General features: G+C 42.5%; 1 protein-coding gene across 17 annotated transcripts in view; it reads left to right on the top strand.

Moving 5' to 3' along the window:
* Positions 1-23,237, top strand: part of DLGAP1 (DLG associated protein 1) — a 329,447-nt gene that overhangs the window by 291,590 nt on the left and 14,620 nt on the right. For all 17 annotated transcript variants that reach the window (XM_069468246.1, XM_069468237.1, XM_069468233.1 and 14 more), the window contains one exon: positions 4,277-4,698. In XM_069468246.1, coding sequence (XP_069324347.1) covers positions 4,277-4,698 — 422 coding nt within the window. The remainder of the gene's footprint in view (positions 1-4,276; positions 4,699-23,237) is intronic.

The following is a 23,237-nucleotide window of genomic DNA, read 5'->3' as shown; positions in this document are numbered from 1 at the left end:
CATTTTCAGATCACGCATATACTCAGCCTTGACAGAAGGCTTAGTTAAAAATGGCTAAAGGCGCCTGCGAAGAAAGAAAAACCAGCACAGGACTAGCATTTCCCCCTCTGAAACTAGATTTAGCTCTGAAAAGCAACCATTATGTGAATGAGAGGGACAAAGAAGCTAACCAGAGGCCAGAGGATTCTGTGATGGAATGACTGAGTTAGTCTCCTTAAAATAAGTTTATGACTTGAGTCTCACTAGCTGCATGCCTTGCAGGTCCAAAGCATGTGCGTTATAAATACACTGTGCTTGGTTTTCATTCATGACTTACTTTGCTGAACTGCAACTCCTTCCGACAGTGGGGGGAGAATGGACCTCTGCAATTTACTCACCTATGTGTTGCTTTGTAACCTGCTGTACAGCAAAGTTATGGGGAGGGGGGTAGAAAATCCTCTAATTAGAAATATAGGCCAGGCGCAGTGGCTCATGCCTGTGTGAGGCACTTTGGGAGGCCGAGGTGGGAGGATTACTTGAGGTCAGGAGTTCGAGACCAGCCTGGGCAAGAGCAAGACCTTGTCTCTACCAAAAATAGAAAAAATTAGCCAGGCATGGTGGCACATGCCTGTAGTCCCAGCTACTTGAGAGGCCGAGGCAGGAGGATCCCTTGAGCTCAGGAGTTCGAGGTTGCTGTGAGCTAAGCTGAAACCATGGTACTCTAGCCTAGGCAACAGAGCAAGGCTCTGTCTCAAAAAAAAAAAAAGAAGAAGAAGAAGAAAAAGAAAAAGAAATACAAACTTGTTTCATAGAAGGAACACAAAGCAACAGCAGAGGTAAATGCTAATAAGTGACTTTCCTCTGGCTGTTCAGAACAGGTAGGGTATTGTGTTCCATACTGGTTGATCCAGTCCTTTGGTTTCATGGTTTTCTGTTCCTTAGGCCAGAATATTGGCCGGCATTTTTCAGAAGTTGTAATTATTACACACCATGCCTGCGGGCACAAAGGACCAAAGAAGCTTCAAGGCTGGAAATTGTGGGTTTGGAAACAGCAAGCCACTGGGTTCAACTTTTAGATTTACACCATCAACCAGCAACTCATCAATTCTTTTGAAAAAAACACAGAAATTAATCAAGTGACCTCCTTCTGTGTTCCTATCAAAATTTTAAAACAACAATAACAACTTGACTGCACCCTTCACCCAGAAGGAACTTTGCACATGAAAGACATAAAACGTTTTGTAGAGCAGAACATTCTTTGAAAGCTCTGAGTAGAAGAAAGCACTTGCTTAAGGAACTTAATTGATAGAAACCAGCAGCTTGGACAGGGCTGCCTGAGTTCAAAGGCACCGCTTTTAATCCCAAACCATTTTAATTTTACTTAACTTTTCTTTCTTTCTGGGTGACTAAACTGCAAACTTCTATTAATCTACTGCCAAGTAATTTTTCTTAAGAAGGTGGATACTTTACACGAGCCATAGCCAGGAGACGGCTGTCAGGAATGCTGGTAGTACAGTTTTGTGTAGATAAAAACAGAAGCACGGGAAAGTAGGTCATTCTGCTTTATATGTGGAACAGATTCCGTCTCTGGCAAGTTTTCTGTGATTGAAAACAATAAGGGACTAGTACTTCTTTAAGTTTGGAAATGTAATGCCTTTGGCAATACATGATCTTGGAGAGTAGAGGCTAATGTTTTCATAGTTGGGATTGCATGTTAGTAGAACAGCCAAAATGTCAACTGTTGCAAGGAGAGTCATCCAATTCACACATATGCAGCTGGAGAGAAAGCTTAGCTTCAGGAGCTGACATTTAACATTTGGGGAATGAACGGGAAGAATGCAGAAACAGCCGACTGCAGCCAAGAAATGAGTGGTTGTTGGAAGCACCACTTTAGCAAAATTGTTCTTCCTTTTATTGCTGGTACAAGAGACTTGTAACATTGCATTCAGCCTTTCACACTATGCAATTTTTTGGGGGGGGGCGGCCCATTTGAGAGTTAAAGAACTTACAAAAATGACAACATCTGATACTTTCAGCAGAAGTGATTTCTTAAAAACAGCAAATGGTGAAATGGGCCAACTTGGGCTGGTTTATCTTCATAAAATGGCCAGAATCACAACATATTTGATCATCTTGACCATCCTAATAACTAACACAGATCAGTACTGCTGCCACATTTCTTTCTTGACAGTTATTCTCTAGGGAAAAGATAGATTTCTTGAGATGATTATATTCCTTTTTGTGACTCGCAGACTTTCTACAGTCTTGCAAATAACTATTTGCCTGTACTGTTCTGGCCATTCTTTATGTTTGATGGACCAGAATATTAGTTTTGATCGGCTTTAATAGTATGGATCAGGACAGTAAGAAAAAGCATATAATCTGGTATATTTAATGTAGTATGGACATTGTTTAGTGCACTATCCTTTAAGGTTGACACTATTGAATGTGGAACATTAATTGAAACTCAACGGGCAAACAAACTATCTTAAAATGAAAATGTATCACCCCACACCCATTCAAAAATACAGAAATCACAGAACACACATCCTATCAACAACACAACAAATGTCGATGAGAATGTGGAGAAATTGGAACCCTTGTGCACTGTTGGTGGGAATGTAAAATGGTGCAGCCACTATGGAAAACATTATCATAGTTCCTCAGAAAATTGAAGAAAAGAATTACCATCTGATTCAGTCATTCCATTTCTGGGTATATACCCAAAAGAATTGAAAGCAAGGTCTCAAAGAGATATTTGTACATCCTTGTTCATAGTAGCATTATTTACAATAGCCAAAAGGTGGAATCAACCCAAGTGATCATGAATAAACAAAATGGATTGGATAAACAAAACATGGTAAATATATACAATGGAATACCATTCAGCCTTAAAAAGGAAGGAAATTCTGACACATGCTACAACATGGATGAAACTTTGAGGACATTATGGTAATAGGCCTGTCACAGAAGGAAAAATACTACACGATTCCACTGATATGCGGTACCTAGAGTAGTCAGACTCAGAGACAGCCCCTGGTGGCCAGGGGCTGGGGGGAGGGGGGGGGAGTGAGTGTTTAACGGGTGCAGAGTTTCAGTTGGAAAAGATGATGAAGTTCTGGAAATGGGTGGTGGTGATAGCTGCACATGTGATGAGTGTACTCAGTGCCACTAAACCGTACACTTAATAATGGTTAAGCTAGTAAATTTTATGTCATATATATTTTAGCACAATAAAAAATAAATAAAATATTAGGCCAGGAAGGGACATTAAAAAAAAAGAAAAAGAAGTACAGACCTGGGTAATGGACACGTGGTGCCGCCTGCAGTGGACTTCCATTCTCGGTCATTGTTTCCTGCCTTCCCCGGAGGCCAGAGAAGCTCTTTTCGTGTGTTTTAAATTAACGCAGGCCCATACCTTCCGTGCCCCTTGTCTGAGAAAGAACTCATTGCTCGTCTGTCCGTCCTGTCCGCTCCCCCTCTCCTCATGCCTCCCCTTGGCTGTAGGCTTCAGCCTGGGATGCGCAGGACTCGTTGGCGGAGAGACTGATCCACTGATCTCACAGGTGTTCAAGGAAAACGCTCAGGTTGGATCTGTGAACAAGGTGTCTTTTATCACCTCAGTAGAACTGTGGAAAGGAAAATTAAAGCACACGCAGGACAGTGATAGAGAATTCTAGAACTGGAAGCTGATGTTTGCCCTAAAAACTTTGTGCCAAATTATAATGATGACCTCTATAATCAAGAAACAGGTAAATCCTTACCAGGGAAAGGAGTTTTAATTTAAGAGGAATCTATTAAAACTTTTAGTTTGCTTTCAGGAAATCTTACTCGTAAGAAGAACTGCCCCTGTAAAAATGTGGCTTCGCAGGATTCTTGATAGTCTCGGTCCAGGTTAGGTTTTGATTTTTCCCCCGATTTCTAAGCAAATTACCCAGACTAAGATATAACTGAATGGTTTCCTTGGCCATCGCCAACCTGAATTGCAGGATTTAAGCCACCCCAGGTTTCGGGGGGGGGAAGTGGTACATTGGACATTCTACTGGCTTTGTCCCGCCTGTGAAATTTCTCTAGATATGCGTTAATATCCCGTGTTGAACCAAGATGAGAGAGTTGTGTTCTTTACATGGGAGCTCTGGCAAACAGTGTGCTTTCATCAAGGGTCTCACCACACACAGACACACACACACAAACTGAGAAGACGAGACGCCGTGGTCATACCCACCGAGAAAAGTAGAATGTAGTTTTACTGTAAGAAATATTCTTGAACTAAATCTCCTTTCCCTATTCTCCCAAGCTTCCGCAGGTTCACTCGATCCAACAGTGTGACGACAGCAGTACAGGCTGACCTGGACTTCCATGATAACCTGGAAAACTCCCTGGAATCTATAGAGGACAATTCGTGTCCTGGCCCCATGGCCAGACAGTTCTCCCGGGATGCCAGCACCTCCACAGTCAGCATTCAGGGCTCAGGAAACCATTACCATGCCTGTGCAGCCGACGATGACTTTGACACAGATTTTGACCCCTCTATTCTGCCTCCTCCGGACCCCTGGATTGACTCTATCACAGAAGACCCTCTGGAGGCCGTGCAGAGGTCAGTGTGCCATCGGGACGGCCACTGGTTTCTGAAGCTTCTCCAGGCAGAGCGAGACCGCATGGAAGGCTGGTGCCAGCAGATGGAGAGGGAAGAACGGGAAAACAGCCTGCCCGAAGACAGTAAGTAAAGCCACCGCGGCATCGGCACACCCTTCGCGAGGGGCTGGGGTGACGTTGCGTTTGCAGAATTTGTTGTTTTCTTCTCTGCCAGCTTCACTTGCGTGTCCTTGGCTGTTCACACTGTAAACCAGAACATGCAGAACAGCTGGGCAATTCCAGCCGAGTCCATAAGCTCCTGTGTTTGCACAGGAACGAGCAACCGCTGGGCAGACACTGCACTGTCCTTAGCTCTAGATCTGTGACCTAGAAAATAGGAAGCTCCACGAGGACGTGGTTTCCTGTCTCTACCTGGTCCCTCCTCCCCAAGATGAGCCTGAAATGTTGCTGATTCTCAGGGGATTAAAAATAATTCCAAATAGTTTCAAGGTCCATAGATCTATGTGCTTTGAGCATGTATAATCTTTACAATGTAATTACTCTCAATCCCATACAATATTAACATAAGGCTCATACCGTACGAGCCAGGAGAAACTCGTGCCTACTTGCGTTTGTGAGCCTGTGTGTAGCATGCTTTTCGGAAAGCCAAGCTTCCAGCCGCTAAATAATTAACACAAATTCCAGTTGAATGGGCTAAAATAAATCATAAAATAAAATAAATGATGAATAAATAAAATAAATAGTGGACACCATTTTTGAACACTAATATTTCCAATTTTGGCCTTTTCACAACAACAATTCCTATTAACAATTGACAAAGAAAAATTATCAGATTACCTCAGTTCTGAGGCACATTTTACACATTTTCAACAATTCTGAAATTGGGATATAGTTTATAATCAGTGCATATTTTAATGTTGTGTTTATTTTCTTCTGAAAAACTATTATTAAATTAATGGTGGATTGTCTTACTGATGATATCTTCCGAATCAAGGAAACTTAGTGGTAGGCAGTAAAGCTTCGTTTTTTTCGTGGCAACCATCTAGAAGAGTGTTGTCATGATGGAGCTTTTTAGGTTTGTTTTTTAAATTATCTTTTAATTTTCTAACATGAACATTTAAAAACATGCACAAAAGTAGAGAGTTGAATATAATGATTCCCATGTGCTCATCACCCAGTCCAAGAATTGCCCAAGTCTTATTTTCCCCCATTTGTTGTCATTTTTGCCAGTGTTTTTGTTTGTTTGTTTTTGTTTTGTTTTTCTGAGACAAGGCCTTGCTCTTTCACCCCAGCTAGAGTGCCGTGGTGTCATCATAGCTCACTGCAGCCTCAAACTCCTGGGCTCAAGCAATCCTCCTGCCACAGCCTTTCGAGTAGCTGGGACTACAGGTGCACACCACCATGTCCAGCTAATCTTTCTATTTTTTGTAGAGATGAGGTCTTGTTATGTTGCCCAGGCTGGTTTCTAAGTCCTGGCCTCAAGCAATCCTCCCTCCTTGGCCTCCCAAAGTGCTGGGATTACAGGCATGAGCCACCACGCCCAGCCAAGAGTATTTTTAATAAAATCCAAAGCATCATGTCACTTCTCTATGTAGCTCACACTCATAAAGGACATTGTTTTACATAACCACATGTTATCATCCCTAACAAAAATAACCATAATTTCTTAATAATTAGATCTAGCATCTACTGTGAATCATGTTAAAGACTTACTAAAGGCACCAAATTACTTGTGTCAAGGAGCAGTGAGTTGTCCCCTAAGGGAATTATTTTTTATGAAAACAAAATTTGGAAAATAAGAGGAAGCACGTTGTGGGATGTCCTCACCGTGTCCACTGCCTCAGTCGCAGCTCTCATCTGCTCCTCCCGCTCGAACCCCATCAAATGACTCCCTGGCTTATTGCTTGCCTTTGTGAGCAAATTAGGGAATTCATATGTGGGTTTCCTTTCACTCTTTCATATTATAAGTTCGAACAATGTGGCAGTGGGAAAACAAATCACCTTGACATTTGTCCCTACCTGTTAGGACCCCTGCAGACTCCCCGGAATGTTGGTCCACAGGCAGAATTAGCTTTTTGCCCTGGTGACAGGTCACCGAGGCACCGCTGGGCAGCAGTGGGTGGGGCCAGGGGTAGGTTTCAGTAAGAGAGTCTTAGCTGCGTCGTCATCTTGTTCTTCTTTCGCCTTGTAGGTGTACCCCAAATTTATTAGATTTTTCTAAGAAAAATGCCAGCATCTAAACAACAGTGGCATCTGGTGCAGCTGCTCAACAGGACAAACTGTCTTTCTGTCTCCATTCATTCAAGTCATGAAGTCGGGACTCCTAGCTTCCCAGTTGGCTTTCTTTTTTTCTTTTCTTTTCTTTTTTTTTTTTTTTTTTTTTGAGACAGAGTCTCACTCTGTTGCCCGGGCTAGAGTGAGTGCCGTAGCGTCAGCCTAGCTCACAGCAACCTCAAACTCCCGGGCTCAAGCGATCCTCCTGCCTCAGCCTCCCGAGTAGCTGGGACTACAGGCATGCGCCACCGTGCCCGGCTAATTTTTTTTATATATATATATTTTTTTTAGCTGTCCAAATCATTTCTTTCTATTTTTAGTGGAGACAGGGTCTCGCTCTTGCTCAGGCTGGCCAGTTGGCTTTCATTAGGTCTCTGGGAAGCTGCTCAGCTGACATTTTCTTTTAATTGGCCTTCCGACCCGAGAGTACATCTCCTTCTCCCAACCCAACTTTATGATGATGCATGAGGATAGTCGTCGATTCAGGAAAATCTTCCTTGAGACTATATCTATGAAAAGAAGTCAGCAAATATAGCAACCTATATTTGAAAGGTGAAAATCTTGCCAGAAAACCAGATTCTTATCATGTGTTTGGGCTGAAGTGAAGAATATTTGTAGTTTGAAATGTACATGATGGGTAAAGTCCCACAATAGTGAACATGAAGGAATGGCCCAACTATTTGTTGTTCCAGGCCGAATTTATTGTTCAGGCTAAATTGAGTGTGCCTCCCTGGGGCTTCTGTGGTGCTCTGTGCAATTGTCTATTGGGAACTTCCACCGTTATTTTATAATAGTCTATATCTCTCTCCTCCACTAAAAAGTAAGCTTTCTAAAGACAAAAACTATTCTTATCTTATTCATCTCTACATCTCTAGAACCTCTGACACATATTAATAGTAGGATATCTATTTGAGTCCTCAAAACATTTTGAAATTCTGTTTTAAAAATGTTATTTTACTTAGCAAAACTTTTCTTCCTAATTAGCAAAAAAAATACTCAATAAATAATGTCTTTGGCTTTTCAGGCTACTATAACAAAATATTCTAGACTGGGTTGTTTGTTTGTTTGTTTGTTTGTTACTAGAGACAGGGTCTCACTCTGCTGCCTAGATTAGAGTGTAGTGGTGTCATCATAGCTCACTATAACTTCAAACTCCTGGGCTTAAATGATCCTCTCACCTCAGCCTCTGGAGTAGCTGGGACAAGACTACAGGTGCACACCTAGCTGATTTTTTTTTTTTTTTTTCGCTTTTTGTAGACACAGAGTCTGGCTATGTTGCCTAGGCTGGTCTCGACCTCCTGACCTTAAGTGATCCCCCCGCCTTGGCCTCCCAAAGTGCTGGGATTAGGCCTGAGCCACTGCTCTTGGCCTAGACTGGGGAATTTATAAACAATAGAAATTTTTTGTTCATAGTTCTAGAAGCTGGGAAGTCCAAGATCAATGCACCAGCAGATCTGACATCTGGTGAGGGCTCACTCTGCTTCAAAGGTGCTGCCTTCTTGCTGCACCTTCACATTGTGGAAGGCACGAACAAGCTCCCTCAGGCCTCTTTTATAAGAGCAGAAATCCTGTTCATGAGGGCTCTGCTCCATGATCTAATCATCTCCTCCAGGCACCTCTTAATACTATCATGTTGATGATTAGGTTTCAACGTATGAATTTTAGAGCAAAAACATTCAGATCATGGCAACTAACTAGCACTTATTGTTGCCAAAAGCTGGAAGGGGTGTTCCCTTGTGAGTTGATGAACTCTTCTGATCAGGGGAAGGATCTGGCAGAGAGAGATGGGCGCCTGCCACAGCAGTGATGGAAAGGCCTTCTGTGTTGGTAAGGTGGACCTCAGGCCCTTAGGTCACATGTGGCCTTCTAGGTCCTTGAGTGCTGAGTCCAAATTTAACAGAACAAATCCTTTTATTAAAGGGGGTGCAGCAGAGAAAGCTGAAGCTTTTCTTGCCTCCTTTGATGCTTAATAAAGCACAATCCTGAAATCAGAAAGCTGCCCTGGTAGATGAACCTTGTGTGTCCTAGTTCTTAAAACACAGTTCCAGTCCACAAACACTTGAAGACATTATTTCTTTCATTCTTAGAAACACAAAACAGGAGCTTCAAACTACTAGGATTCCAAGATTCTAAACAAACTCTGTGCCCATGGCAAAGAGTCACCAATGGCAAACCCAAATCAGTGAGAATCTGCCATAAAGCAGTAGCAACCTTCCACAGTAAGCTGGGAGACTATGAGCACATGAAAGAATATTCATCTTGTCCTCACAATACCCCTGACAATGGGCTAGAGGCTTTGACAGGTGCTGTTTTATTTGCCCTCCAAACAGCTCCCTGGCAGTATCTTGTCCAAGGTCACAGAACACAGAAGTGTCTGATAGAGCAGATACAACATGAATAACATTTGACAAGATAATGACACTTTGTGTTGCTTGGCACTGACCTCCCTAAAGCTCTCCGTACATGTCTGTCCCTGATCCCTTGGCAACCACAGTTCTCTTCTGATAACTGGGCCTGGAGTTGCAGAGGGCTTTTGTTTTACTAATTCTCTGATTTAACCTTTTCTCTTTTAAAAGAGGGGTGGTAAGGAGGAGAGGCCAATCCTGTTTGGCCAGCACAGCCAAATTCTAAGTAACCAGCTTTTGTTTGTTTTTAATCTGTGTAGACCAGAAAAATAGCTTTGATAAATGGGTCAAGCACATACACATCTATCCCTTGGCCAAGCCACTTCATGTGTTCTTTGGGTCCTATAGAAGGAAGGCTTCTCTTCAGGGTACATAACCAAGGTGGCTCCTTAACAAGACCCTCCCTGGAGCGTGGAAAGATAAATAGCATAGAATGAGAGAAAGGAAGGTACTAATCATACTTAATTTATTTTGTGGGGTACCAGAATTATTCCCATTTAAAAATATTTTTAAATGTTTGGGGATGTACAGAATGCCTCCAAATCGTACACTTAAAAATGGTTAAAATGGCAAATCTTATGTATGTTTTACCACAATAAAAAAAAAAATGTTCCCCCAAAGGCTGCAGCATCTATAGGTAGGCAGAACAACCAGGCTGTCATCTCATTTGTGTAAGAACCTGCGATATTCTCTTAAATGTCTTCCTGAATTCAAAATAACAGTGTGTCCATGGCAAGAAAAAAAAAATTGGAAAAAAACCCTATTTACTCAATGGGAATTGGAGTTGGAGATTTTGGGTATGGAGTAGTTGTCACCTTTCCTCATCAGAGAGTTGAAAAAGAAAGAATCCATCTAATTTTAAATAGTTGCACAGTTATCAATTATTTTATGGTTCCATTATCCTAACTCTGACAGCTGCTTCCTAGGGATATTGTCTTTGCGGTGCAGGGCTGGAAACCACATTCCCGGTTTACCTGAAACTGACTCACTGTGCCTTACAGAGGGCAGAAGGAAGACAAGCACTTACGGTAGCCCAGGAACCTCAATCTGTCTTTTGAAAAGTATTAACTGTATATTCTTTGGGTGTGTGGAGCTAATATTTTCCCCATGAAAGCAAAGACTTTATGGTTCTCAGTTTAAACCTTCAACCCTTGCAATTGATAGTACTGTTTTGGCTGGATGATAAAATAATGAAACGGCAGTGAGCGGGGTTTCCTCCAAGCCAAGGCGGCTGACAGAATGCTTGTTCCCCCAGCACTTGAAGTAAAATGATACAAGCTTGTCTCAGACAATGAAGCCCTTGTGTGAAACAGCTGTCTCAGGGAGATGGCTCAGTGCTATTTGACAGTGGCTTGTATGTTACATAGATACGTCTGGTATTATCTAACCCGGAATGAAATGACCAGATGGAACTGAATGCCTCTAACTAGGAATGCAGTCCACCGCTGTGGGGGGAAACATCCGCTCAGGTTTCAGTGGCCCTAGGATGAAATACCAGCGATTGTACTTCAAAATCTACCCTTGCCTTCTGAATTGTGGACAACTCATATGTGGAATTTCCAGGCTTTATCTGAAACGGACTGATAAACTGAGAGCGTGTGCAGGAGGCAGATTAGCTCTTGCACTTTAATTTTGCCTGGTAATAGCATCCAAGTGAGTGAAACTTGGCCTGCCGGCCTCCAGCAGGCTGGGGAGCCTTGGCAGTGAGCGTGGGGCTGGTAATGCAACCTGAAATGGGCTCTGCCTGGTTTCAGGTTTTGTTACGGAAGCTATGCACAGTCGTTATTGTGACCGTCTATCGGTGCCATCACCGGGCTTCATCTGCCCGGGAGCTCCGCTGTGTCTCTGCGGCCCTGGGTGCAGACAGTGGGTGGCGGACAAAGCCGCAGTCTGTGAGTTCTGCAGTGCATCTGCCTCCGGCCCATGTGCGCGTCTAAGCAAGGAGCAGTGGGTGCATCCTAGCCTCGCTCCCGCCTGTTTTATTCTCATCTTACTCAAAGTGAGCCTTCAAAAGAGCTCCCCCCGCCCCTGCCCACATACACACAGACACACACACTGGCGTAGTCTCTTTTCATAAGCTCCGGACAACCTGAAATTAGCAACCACAGAGGAAGTGGCAGTAATGAAAAGGAAACCGTGTGTAACGTGCCTTATGTTTGACCTTTGAGAACACTCTATTCATTTTGCTTTGCACCGCACTGGTGCCGGAAGGATATTAGAGAGCATCCTTTTGTGGGTGCGCTTTTCGGGGGTGGTGTCTCCAGGCCCAGGAGGGCACTAAGGCAGGAAGAGGCAAAGTGATGTGGTGAAGTGGAGGCAGAACCAGACCTGGAAACAGATCTGTTCCTAGGCCAGTGGCGTTTCCATCATTGCAGAGATTGCAGAGAGAAGGACTGACTCACAGAGTAAGATCTCCAATCGTTTTCTCCAACAATAACTATTTCTGTGGAATATAAATGCAATGGACTTCAAACATAGCATACAGTCATCCTTTTCTTTTAGCTTACCTAAATACCACCGCTTCTCAGCCTTTTGCCTAAGATCAAGTGTAGATTACCTACATACAAAATACAAACCAATTTCAACTCATTCAACTTTCGAAGACTCAAAGCTGTCTTTATTTATCTCTGTGACGCATGAGGTTACTATTTCATGGCGGATGTAAGTTGAGATACGGATCCGGAGAAGAACCATCTATTACGACTAAGACATCTAGAGGAGCCTGGGCTGGAAAAAAAAAATGTAAGATTAGCTGAGTTTTTGAAATCTTACTCTTTAAAAACAAAACAATGTTTCTTCCCAGAACCCTGTGGAAGCTCTGGTTTCAGTCTATGGGAAACTTTCTACTAGAGAATCCCATTCTTTATTGATTAGCCACCAAGTTTCGGCTCCTTAAAAAAAAAAAAAAAAAAAAGCATTCTTGTTAAATGCAGAACAGCCACAGTGGCTGGGACTGAAACAGATCCATGTTTTCTACAGACACGTTTTGTTGACAGCCGCTCTGGATCACAAGTGTGTCTGAGAAGCAGCTGCCGAGCAGTAAGTTGGGGAAATTCTGTCATGAGGACACAAGATAATAGGGGATACAAGTTGATAGTAAAATGGTTACAACAGTGAAGAAAATTAACGTATCTATTATATCATCTCACATAATTACTTTTTTTTGTGACAAGAGCAGCTAAAATGTACTTATTTAACAAAAATCCCTAACATAAGATAATTTTATTAACTATAGTCCTTGTGTTGTACATTACATCTCCAGACTTGTTCATCCTACATATCTGCTACCTTGTATCCTTTTACCTACATCTCCCCATTTCTTCTCTCTGGTAACCACTGTTTTATTCTCTGTTTCTGTATATTTGACCCCCCCCCCTCTTTTTTAGATTCTTCATATAAATGAGATCATGCAATATTTTTCTTTCTGTGTCTGGCTTATTTCACTTAGCATAATGTCCTCCAGGTTCATCCATGTTATGGCAAATGATAGGACCTCCTTTCCTAAGGCGACACAATATTCCATTTTATACACACACACATACACACACACACACTACATTTTTTAAATCTATTCATCCATTGATGAATACTTAGGTTGTTTCCATATCTTAGCTCTCATGAATAATGCTGCAGTGATCATGGGGGTGCAGGTATCTTTACAAGGTGGAGATTTCATTTCCTTTGTGTATATACGCAGAAGAGGGATTGCTTGGTCATATGGTAGTTCTATTTTTAATTTCTTTAGAAACCTCCATACTGTTGTCCATAATGGCTGTACCAATGTACATTACTACCAACAGTGTGCTAGGGTTTCTCCACACCCTCACCAACATGTGTTAGCTCTTGTCTTTTTAATATCCCATAGAGGTTTTAATTTGTATTTCCATGATGATTAGTGACATTAAGCGCCTTTTCATATACCTGTTGGCCATTTTTATGTCTTCTTTGAAGAAATGTCTGTTCAGGTCTTTTGCCCATTTTTAGTTGGGTTATTTGCTTTTTTGCTATTGAGTTGTAAGAGTTCTTTATAAATTTGGGGTATTAACCCCTTATCAGATATGTGGTGTGCATATATTTTTACCTAGTTCATAGGTTGCCTTTTCATTTTGTTGATTGTTTTCTTTGCTGTGCAAAAGCTTTTTAGTCTGATGTAGTCCCATTTATTTATTTTTGCTTTTGTAGCCTGAGCTTTTGGTATGATATCCAAAATATCATTGCCAAGGTCAATGTCAAGGAACTTTTCCTCTATGTTCTCTTCTGGGAGTTTTATGGTTTCAGGTCTTATATTTAGGGCTTTTATCCATTTTGAGTTCATTTTTGTGTATGGTGTAAGATAAAGGTCCAATTTCATTCTTTTGCTGGTGGAACTCCAGTTTTCCTAACACCATTTATTGAAGAGACTGTCCTTTCCCCATTGTGTCCTCTTAGTGCCCTTGTTGAAAGTTATTATAGTGGACCACACATGATTTTTAAAAATTTCTTTCTCCTCCTTTATCCCTAAAGTCCACAACATTAAAAAAAAAAAAAAAAAAAAAAAAAAAGCCAGGTGAGTAAAATGAAGTCAAAACTTGAGAAAAAGGAAATTTAACTAACCCATAAACACATTCAGCTTATCCCAAATGGCTTGGTTCCCCAGCCTGGCCACTACAACTAACATATAAATGGCAACACAAGAGGAATAATAGCGCAGCTAAGACTCTATCAGCTAATTAGTCAACACTATAACTTAAAAAATGATGCTAAACATGATAAAACCTGAAAGAATCAGAATGCTTAAGAACTAGAAGGTTGCCATTAATTTATTTTTCTGGTCGGCATAGAGTTTGTAGATGACTCAGTTCATGCTGGAAAGAATGAGGAAAAGGCAGAGACAGCTATGCGTGGGAATTTTAGGAGAGGTGCGTGAGAAGGGAGAGGTGAAAGGAGGTAAGGATTTCTGGGGGAGGCACACCTGAGCTGAATCAGGAGGAGGAGGCCTTTGCTAGGCATGAGGTAGGGTGGGGGTTAGTGTAGGGCAACAAGGGGACTTCGTGTTTGTAGTGAGCAAAGGACACTGAGGAAGGAAACAGCTTGGGGATTTGGGAAACTGTGGGCACCCAAAGGACTGAGTGAGTGAGCAGCAGGAAGGCTGGACAGCTTGGCCTCCTGTGCCCCGTGAAAGGGGATTTGGGTGTATGTCAAGGATGGCAGGGAACTAAGGAAAAGTTTTAAGCTGGGGAATTACATGAGATAATAAAATCCTATAATTCCCTTAATAAAACCAAGCCTCCAAGATTGGCAAGGGAGGGAGACTATTCCTACTGTGGATGGGGTGAGTGAACCTTGTAGCCCTAATCGTGATCGACTAGGGGATCCTGTGGGGAGCATGGATTTGGGGAGACAGGAAGAGTTGAGCTAGTGGTTAGATTAGGTACTCTGAAGCATCAGGGATCAGTGTCTGGTGGAGTTACAAATTTGAGAAACATGAGCATATTTTTAAAAAATAGTTGAAACCAGAAGAATGGATGAAATCACTCAAGGAGAATAGGGAAGTGGGTAGAGAAGTGGGCTCAGGATTGAATTTTGTGTTCAGCATTTACGGAGGTGGAATGAGAAAAGTCCACCGTAAAGGACAGAGAAGGCACCCTCAGAGAAGCCAAGGTGAGCCAGAAAGTGTGTTATGGTGAGAGCCCAGGGAGCTAGGGTTCCCTGTGCCGCACGCAGAGTCCAGGCAGGGAGGAGGGCAGAGAGCCAGGCTGCAGGGAGGGGAGACACAGGGGAGCTGAGGAAGTGAGAGTGCAAAGGCATTTCTTCTACGCTTTAGAGGTCAGGGGTTTACAGGGAATATATTAGTTTGCGAGGACGGCCATAGCAAAGCACCACAGACCAGGTGGCTTAAACAACAGAAATTTATTTTCTTGGTTTTGGAGGCCGGAAGTCTGAGATCAAGGTGTCAGTTTCTCCTGAGGCCTCTTTCCTTGGCTTTCAGACAGCCGCCTTCTCCCTGGGTCTTCACATGGTCTGCTTCTGTGTGTGTCCGAGTCCTCATGTCTGATTCCCACAAGGACACCAGTCATACTGCATTAGGGCCCATGCTGCTGACCTCATTTTAATTTAAGCACCTTTTTAAGAACCTTTCTCCAAATAGAGTCCCATTCTGAGGTACTGGGGTTAGGACTTCAACATATGAATCTAGGGAGAACATGATTCGGCCAGTAATGGCAGAAGAGGAATTTTATGTTAGCTGGAGGGGACCAGGAGCCTGGGGAGGATTTTCCCTCCTTAGAATGGGAGAGACTTGAGGATGCTTCTGGGCATCTTGGGTGATGCACTTGCAGAGGGGCAAAGTGTGCAGAGAAAGGGACTGCCCCACACAGCAAGGTCACAGAGTAGGGGGAGGGAACCAGGCCAAGGACACGGGTAGATAGGATGAGTGGACATAGAAAAGTCGCCAGAGTGAGGGCAGTTGGAGAGGTTCAGGGGACTGCATGTGAGGCAAGTGTTAGGAGAGGCAGAACATTGAGAGTATTTGTCTTAGTTGGCTTGTACTGCTATAACAAAATACCACAGACTGGGTAATTTATAATATACAATAGAAATGTATTTCTCATTGTTCTGGTGGCTGGGAAGCCTGAGATCAAGGCACCAGCAGGTTCAGTGTCTGGTGAAGGCCGCTTTCTTCTTCCAAGATGGCACCTTGTTGCTGTGTCCTCCAGAGGGAGGGATGGATGGGCAAGAGGGCACTCACTCTCTTCAACCTTATATGGGCACTAACCTCATTCATGAGGGCAGAGCCCTCAGGACTTAATCACCTCCCAAAGGCCATACCTCTTAAGACTGTTGCTTTGGGGATTAAGTTTCAACATGAATTTTGGAGGAGACACCATCATCTAAACCACCGCAGTATTCGTACCTGACTCCTTCTGTTTTCATCTCCTGGGAAGCAAGATTATTGCTGAAGATGGGGCAACAGGGGCTGAGTTGATAGGGAATAAGAGTCAGAAAATCAGAGCCAGAGAGACAGGTAAACAAGCACGTCACAAAGGACCAATGGGCAGCAGCGACGGATTGGTCAAGTTTGGAGACCGTGGGTTTATAGTGGCATCAAACCACATGGCTAAGTACTATTTGGAAAATAGGGTGGAAATACAGCTCCACAGCCCAGCAGGGTTTATCTGGCATACTCTTTGTCCCTGAAGATGGACCTTGTTTTACAGTAGAAGCTGCCATTCACGAAGATGGTTTTGACCCTTCATTTGGCAACAAGTCTGTTTTCTGAGCAAGGTGCTGATTGAGTGGTCTACTGACCAGCAGGACTTATCTCCTCTGTGTATCTTTGTCACTCAGCAGCCAACTGGCCACTGTTCTAGCTCTCACAGTTGGGGGAAACTGTGCTAGATTATACAGAGAGGCACTAAAATCTAAGCCCCTGAAAAAATGTTATGGATTCCCTACACATAAAGACAAAAAAAATTATTAATCACTCAATGACACGTGTGAAAATCTACCTGGATGAAAGCCACCAAAAAAGGGGGACATTCAATCAGTCCACACTACTGGGGAGAGAGGCTAGAGTGTGAAGACCCACAGAGGAAATAATGTCCTGTTTGGGATCATGCCACCTTTCAGGTAAATGCCCAAGAACTAAACAATGTAGATAGGATATGAGTTATAATTCCTGCTACCTTCTCACATATTATTTCATTAAATAATCAGCAACGCTATGAAGATAGTATTACCCTTTGACAGATAAAGAAAAAAAGAATCTGAGACTCTGACAAACTCTCCCAAGTTCAGCCCCTGATAATTAGTGAGCCGACACCACTGCCCACACTCTTTCCCATACACAGGACACCTCACTGTACTGTGGTTCACTGTCCTGCCCTTCACAAATATTGTGTTTTTTACAAATTGGAGGTTTGTGGCAACCCTGAGTTGATCAAGTCTGTTGGTGCCATTCTTCCAACAGCATGTGCTCACTTTGTGTCTGTGTCACATTTTGGTAATGCTCACAGTATTTCAAAAATTTTCATCATTATTTTATCTGTTATGGTGATCTGTGATCAATCTTTGATGTTACTATTGTAATTGTTTTGGGGCACCACAAACAAGGCCCATAAAATTCAATGAACTTAATCAATAAATGTCCCCATCTCTCTCCCTCTTCTGTGGCCTCCCTATTGCCTAAGACAAGACAATATTGAAATTAGGCCAGTTAATAACTCTACAATGTCTTCTAAGTGTTCAAGTGAAAGGAAGAGTCCCATGTCTCTCATTTTAAATCAAAAGCCAGAAATAATTAAGTTTAGTGCAGAAGGCATGTTGAAAGCCAAGAAAGGTTGGAAGCTAGGCCTCTTGTGCAAAACAATTAGCTAGGTTGTGAACGCAAAGGAAAGGTACTTGCAGTTAAAAGTGCTACCCCAGTGAACATGTGAGTGACAAGAAAGTGAAACAGCCTTCTTTTTCTCCATATTGCTGGTATGGAAAAAGTTTGAGTGGTCTGGATAGAAAATCAAACCAGCCACAACATTCCCTTAAGTAAAAGCCTAATCCAGAGCAAGGCCCTAACTCTATTCAATTCTATGAAGGCTGAGAGGGGTGAGGAAGCTGCAGAAGAAAAGTTGGAAGCTAGCGGAGGTTGGTTCATGAGGTTTAAGGAAAGAAGCCGTCTCCACAACATAAAAGTGCAAGCTGAAGCCCAAGTGCTGATGGAGAAGCTGCAGCAAGTTATCCAAAGATCTAGCTGAGATCATGGATGAAAGTGGCTATGCTAAACAACAGATGTTCTACAAAGACAAAACATGCTTCTAATTAGCAGATGCCATCTAGGACTTTCATAGCTAGAGAGGAGAAGTCAATGCCTGACTTCAAAGCTTCAACAAACAGGCTAACTCTCTTGTTAGAGGTTAATGGTGACTGGTGACTTTAAGTTGAAGCCAATGCTCACTTACCATTCTGAAAACTCTAAGGCCTTTAAGAGTTATGCTAAATATATTCTGCCTGTGTGCTATAAATGGAATAGAGCCTAGATGACAGTACATCTGCTTATATGTGGTTTCCTGAATATTTTAAACCCACTGTTGAAACCTACTACTTAGAAAAAAAAAAATTCCTTTTGAAGTATTACTGCTCATTGACAATGCATCTGGTCACCCAAGAGCTCTGATGGAGATGTACAAGGAGATTAATGTTGTTTTCATGCCTGCTAACACAACATCCATTCTGCCGCTCATGGATCTAGGAGTGATTTTGGCTTTCAAGTCTTATAATTTAAGAAATACATTTCATAAGGCCATAGCTATCATAGAAAGTGATTCCTCTGATGGATCTGGGCAAAGGCACTTGAAAACCTTCTGGAAAGGATTCACCATTCTAGATGCCATTAAAAACATTTGTGATTCATGGGAGGCGGTCAAAATATCAACATTAACAGGAGTTTGGAAGCAGTTGATTCCAACCCTCTTGGATGACTTTGAAGGGTTCCAGACTTCACTGGAGGAAGTAATTGCAGATGTGGAGGAAATTGCAAGAGAATTAGAATTAGAAGTGAAGCCTAAAGATGTGACTGAATTGCTACAATCTCACGAGAAAATTTGAATGGATGAGGAGCTGCTTCTTATGAATGAGCAAAGACAGTGGTTTCTTGAGATGGTCCTGGCGAAGATGTTGTGAACATTGTTGAAATGACAACAAAGGATTTAGAATATCACATCCACTTAATTGATACAGCAGCAGTTTGATAAATGCTGTCAAACAGCATTGCATGATACAGAGAAATCTTTTGTGAAAGGAAAAGTCAATTGATGCAGCAAACTTCACTGTTGTCTTATTTTTTTTTAATTGCCACAGACTCCCCAACCCTCAGCAACCACCACCCTGATCAGTCAGCAGCCATCAATATAGAGGCAAGACCCTCCACCAGCAAAGAGATTACGACTCCCTGAAGGCTCAGATGATAGTTAGCATTTTTTAGCAGTAAAGTATTGTTTAAAGATATTTACATTTTTAGACATAAGGCTATGTCACACTTAATATACTTAAAGTATAAACACAACTTTCATATGCACTGAGAAACAAAAAAATTCATGTGACTCGCTTATTGTGATACTCACTTTTTTACAGTGATCTGGAACCAAACCTGCAATATCTCCAAGGCATGCCTGTGTTACACTGAGAGAAAGTTAGACTGAAATGACGCATACTGGGTGAAGGACAGTGCAGGTGGCAGAGAAACGTGAAGAGCTCTACCGAGCATGTCCACTGTAGTGACCCTCACCAGTGTGGGGCAGCCAGAGGTACTCCACTGTAGTGACATGTAGTGTCCGGGTTTCAGGGAATACATTGAGGGTACAGGAAATATGTTTATTCTTCTCTGTTTCTGAGGCCTTAAAGTAAGGTCTGAGGATTATGGAGTTGGGAGTAGCATATAAGAATTAGAAGTAGCCAAAGAAACCAACACTTAATGCATTTTCAATTCTAGAGACCTAACTCATCTTATGGATATGAAAGGATACTTACATAAATTAAACTTAAGGATTTGAAATCCTGACTTTTTTTTTTTTTTTTTCTTTTTTTGAGGCAGAGTCTCACTCTGTTGCCCAGCTAGAGTGCCGTGGCACAATCATAGTTCACTGCAACCTCAAACTCCTGGGTTCAAGTGAGCCCCCTGCCTCAGCCTCCTGAGTTGGGACTACAGGCTCTCGCCACCATGCCCAGCTAATTTTTTAATTTGTTTTTTTGTAGAGATGGGGTCTCACTTTTGCTCAGGCTGGTCTCAAACTCCTAAGCTCAAGCGATCTTCCTGCCTCGGCCTCCCAGAGTGCTAGGATTCCAGGCGTGAGCCACTGCTCCAGGTCTCAGAAAGTTAGGCATATCCCCAAAGGAAATGGCCTTTGTCTTACCTTGCTATCACCAGCACAGTGAAACTCCTTGCAGCTTTGTCATAGATAAACCAGAAGGGTGAAAAGCAATTGTTCCTTACCTTCCCCTTGTGCCCCTTATACTACTTCCTTATTCTCAAAACAAAAAAATATTCCCCACAGTGGCCAGTGGGGAGAGGAGCTATGCTCTTCTGAATGTCTGGGTCCTTGATTGAATGTATTGCAAATCATAGTTTGCGTAAAAGGTCCCCCTCTCCCCAGCCAAATAGTCTTTCTATGCTTCTCATTATGATGTATAATCTTTAAAAGAAAAAACAGAACTCGAAACTTACACCCACCAACTCTTTCAAGTTACCCCCGGTTCCTCTATTCTTTTCAGGGTTGAAATTGCCTTGTGCACCAAGCACTTCACGTGGACGTGCTTTGCTCCCCCTTCCTGACATGGAACAGTCATCAGACCTGGTGGATTCTTCAAATTCCCACATTGACTTGTTACAGCCCTTACCCCCATCCATTGGCACTGGTTAGAAAAGTGTTAATGAAGAAATCACACTCAGCTGGGTGCAGTGACGTGTGCCTCTAATCCCAGCTACTAGGGAGGCTGAGGTGCAAGGATGGCTTGAGCCCAGGACTGTGAGGTTGCAGTGTGTTACACTCACACCTGTGAATAGCCACTGCACTCCAGCCTGGGCAGCATAGTGAGACCCCATCTATAAATAAATAAACTGAAATCTCACTCAGTGGATAAGTAAAACGTGGTGTGTATACACACACACACACACACACACACACAATGGAGTATTATTCAGCTTTTAAAAAGAGGAAATCCTGTCATATGCAAGAACATGTATGAATCTGGCGGACATTATGCTAAGTGAAATAAGCCAGTCACTGAAGAACAAATACTGCACGATTCCACTTACATGAGGTATCTAAAATAGTCAAACTCATAGAAGCAGAAAGTAGAATGTTGGGTGCCGGGGTCTGGGGAAAGGGGGGAAATGCGAGTTGCTGTTCGATGGATCTGAAGTTTCAGTTATGCAAGATGAATAATTTCTAGAGATCTGCTGGACAATGTTGTGCCTATGTTAACAATACTGTATTGTGCACTTGAAAAATTGTTAAGAGGGTAGATTTCATGTTAAGTATTCTTACCACAGTTAAAAAAAAAAAAAAATCATGCTGAGATGGCTTTCACGTAGGTGGATTCAGACCCAGTGTTCGGAAAGTGCAGAGAGAAAAGAGCCCAGCGAGACTGAGAAGACAGGGATTGGCCACAGGAGGGGTCCCAGCGAGGGCACTTCAGAGTTTGAGCCCGTATTTTCTCAAATGAAATGAAGTTGTCTGCTCTGCCTCACAGGGTCCTGTGAGGATCTGATGAGTGTTTGAGAGTATTTCGAAATACAAAATAATAATGTGAGTGAGCACGTTTTCACAAAGGCCTTCCAAACGCTGCCCCTGGCTTCATGTGGTGAACCAACCCAGGCCTGTCCTCTGTGCTGTAGTTCTCCTTAAGCATCTGTTGTGGAATGAGGGGTTTCGAATTATAAGTGGGGGAATTTATAAAGAGGTGGCCACTTCTTAAATAGGAGTTTCATTCAATGACATTTTTGTTTTATTTTGTACTTGCATTGAGGGACAGACCGACAAGGAAGCTGGGGTGGAAAGGAGAGGGAGGAAGGCCTATAAACCTCCCTGTCAGGTGCCTACAAGGTGTCTGGGAGACTAGATTTGCTTATGTGAAAAGGGCTGCAAAGCAAAACAAGGCGTATTACCTGATTAAGTATTACACAAATAGATGGTGTGAGTCATGGCTGAATGGCACACCGAGGGATACAGCAGAGATAATTATTCTGGAAGATGCATTGAATGTGCCCTAAGGGAGATGGATGGTAAAAATTGTTAATTACATTTGGTTGAACAATCTGGAAAAGCCTACATGGACCAGAGCATGAAGGAGACCAACTCAACACCGACAGAGCCTTAAAACCTCCATTCTAACTTCCAGAAAAAACCTGCTGCCTAAAGCCATGGGGAACTGTGCTCATGGGATGGCCTCAATTTAATGCTTTTTCTGTGACATTTGAAAAGGCCCTTTGCTGTCACCTTCCCAGGACCTTAATGAACTCAGTGATGGGACTGGAATACTCATTCTCTACTGCAGTGGCTTCCTCTGGACAGGAGTGGAGAATATATACTTTATTTGTAGGGCTTCATTTCATTGGAGAGAGAGAGGAAAAAAAAAGAAAGAAAGAAAAGAAAAATTCAGAAGCTAATCTGAAAAAAATCAATATTTGTTCCTTTGGGGGAAGTACATATATGAATGTTTACTGTATCACCCTTTGTACTTTCATGTATTTTCATTTTTTTCTGCATTAGAAAAAGAGTGGCATTATCATATAGTGACTACTAAAACAAACCATTTAGTCCAGAGCCAATTTTCATATTGCAACTGAAACCACACCAAACCATGTCTGTTGTTCGTTTGTTTTCCATTTCTTAGAAGAGAGACCAAGAACATGCAATGTTCTCTAATGACCATTTAAGGAATTCACTACCTCTTTAATTGCTCAATCATGCTCAGCTCCTTCTGTGCTGATACAAGTAAGCTAGCAAATCCAAAACATTTCTGTGTATGCTTGTATGTTTCCTATCAGTTTCTCCCATTTTCTCCCACCAGGATGTAAGCTCCGAGAGGTCAGGGACTTTGCTTTGCTTATCACTTGATCATATCCATCTAGCATAATGCCTGGCACATACTGTGTCCTTAATGAATATTTGCTGAAGGAATGAATGAGTTCCCAGAACGCACATGAAGTGTCCTTGCTCCCTGAAAACGACATCGGAAGGTATGCCTTGCCTGCCAGCTTCCCAGTAGGTCCCATGAGTCTGTTCAGGCTCCTCTAGCTTTTTTGTCCTTGGCTTTGAGGGCCAGGCCAGCTCCCACAAAGTAAACTGCCACCATGCTACAGTAAAATAGTGAAATTCAAGACTAACCCTGGAAAGATGAACTATATCTAGGCCCTTTCTAGAACCTTCTAATACCAGGTTGGGCTGTTTTCTATGTGTGGAAAAGCCCACAGTTGCAGCCTACTGTTTTATAGATATATAAATCACACCAACA

This window comes from Eulemur rufifrons, chromosome 5 (assembly GCF_041146395.1).
Source record: "Eulemur rufifrons isolate Redbay chromosome 5, OSU_ERuf_1, whole genome shotgun sequence".
NCBI lineage: Eukaryota > Metazoa > Chordata > Mammalia > Primates > Lemuridae > Eulemur > Eulemur rufifrons.
This window is presented reverse-complemented; position numbering and strand designations above follow the sequence as displayed.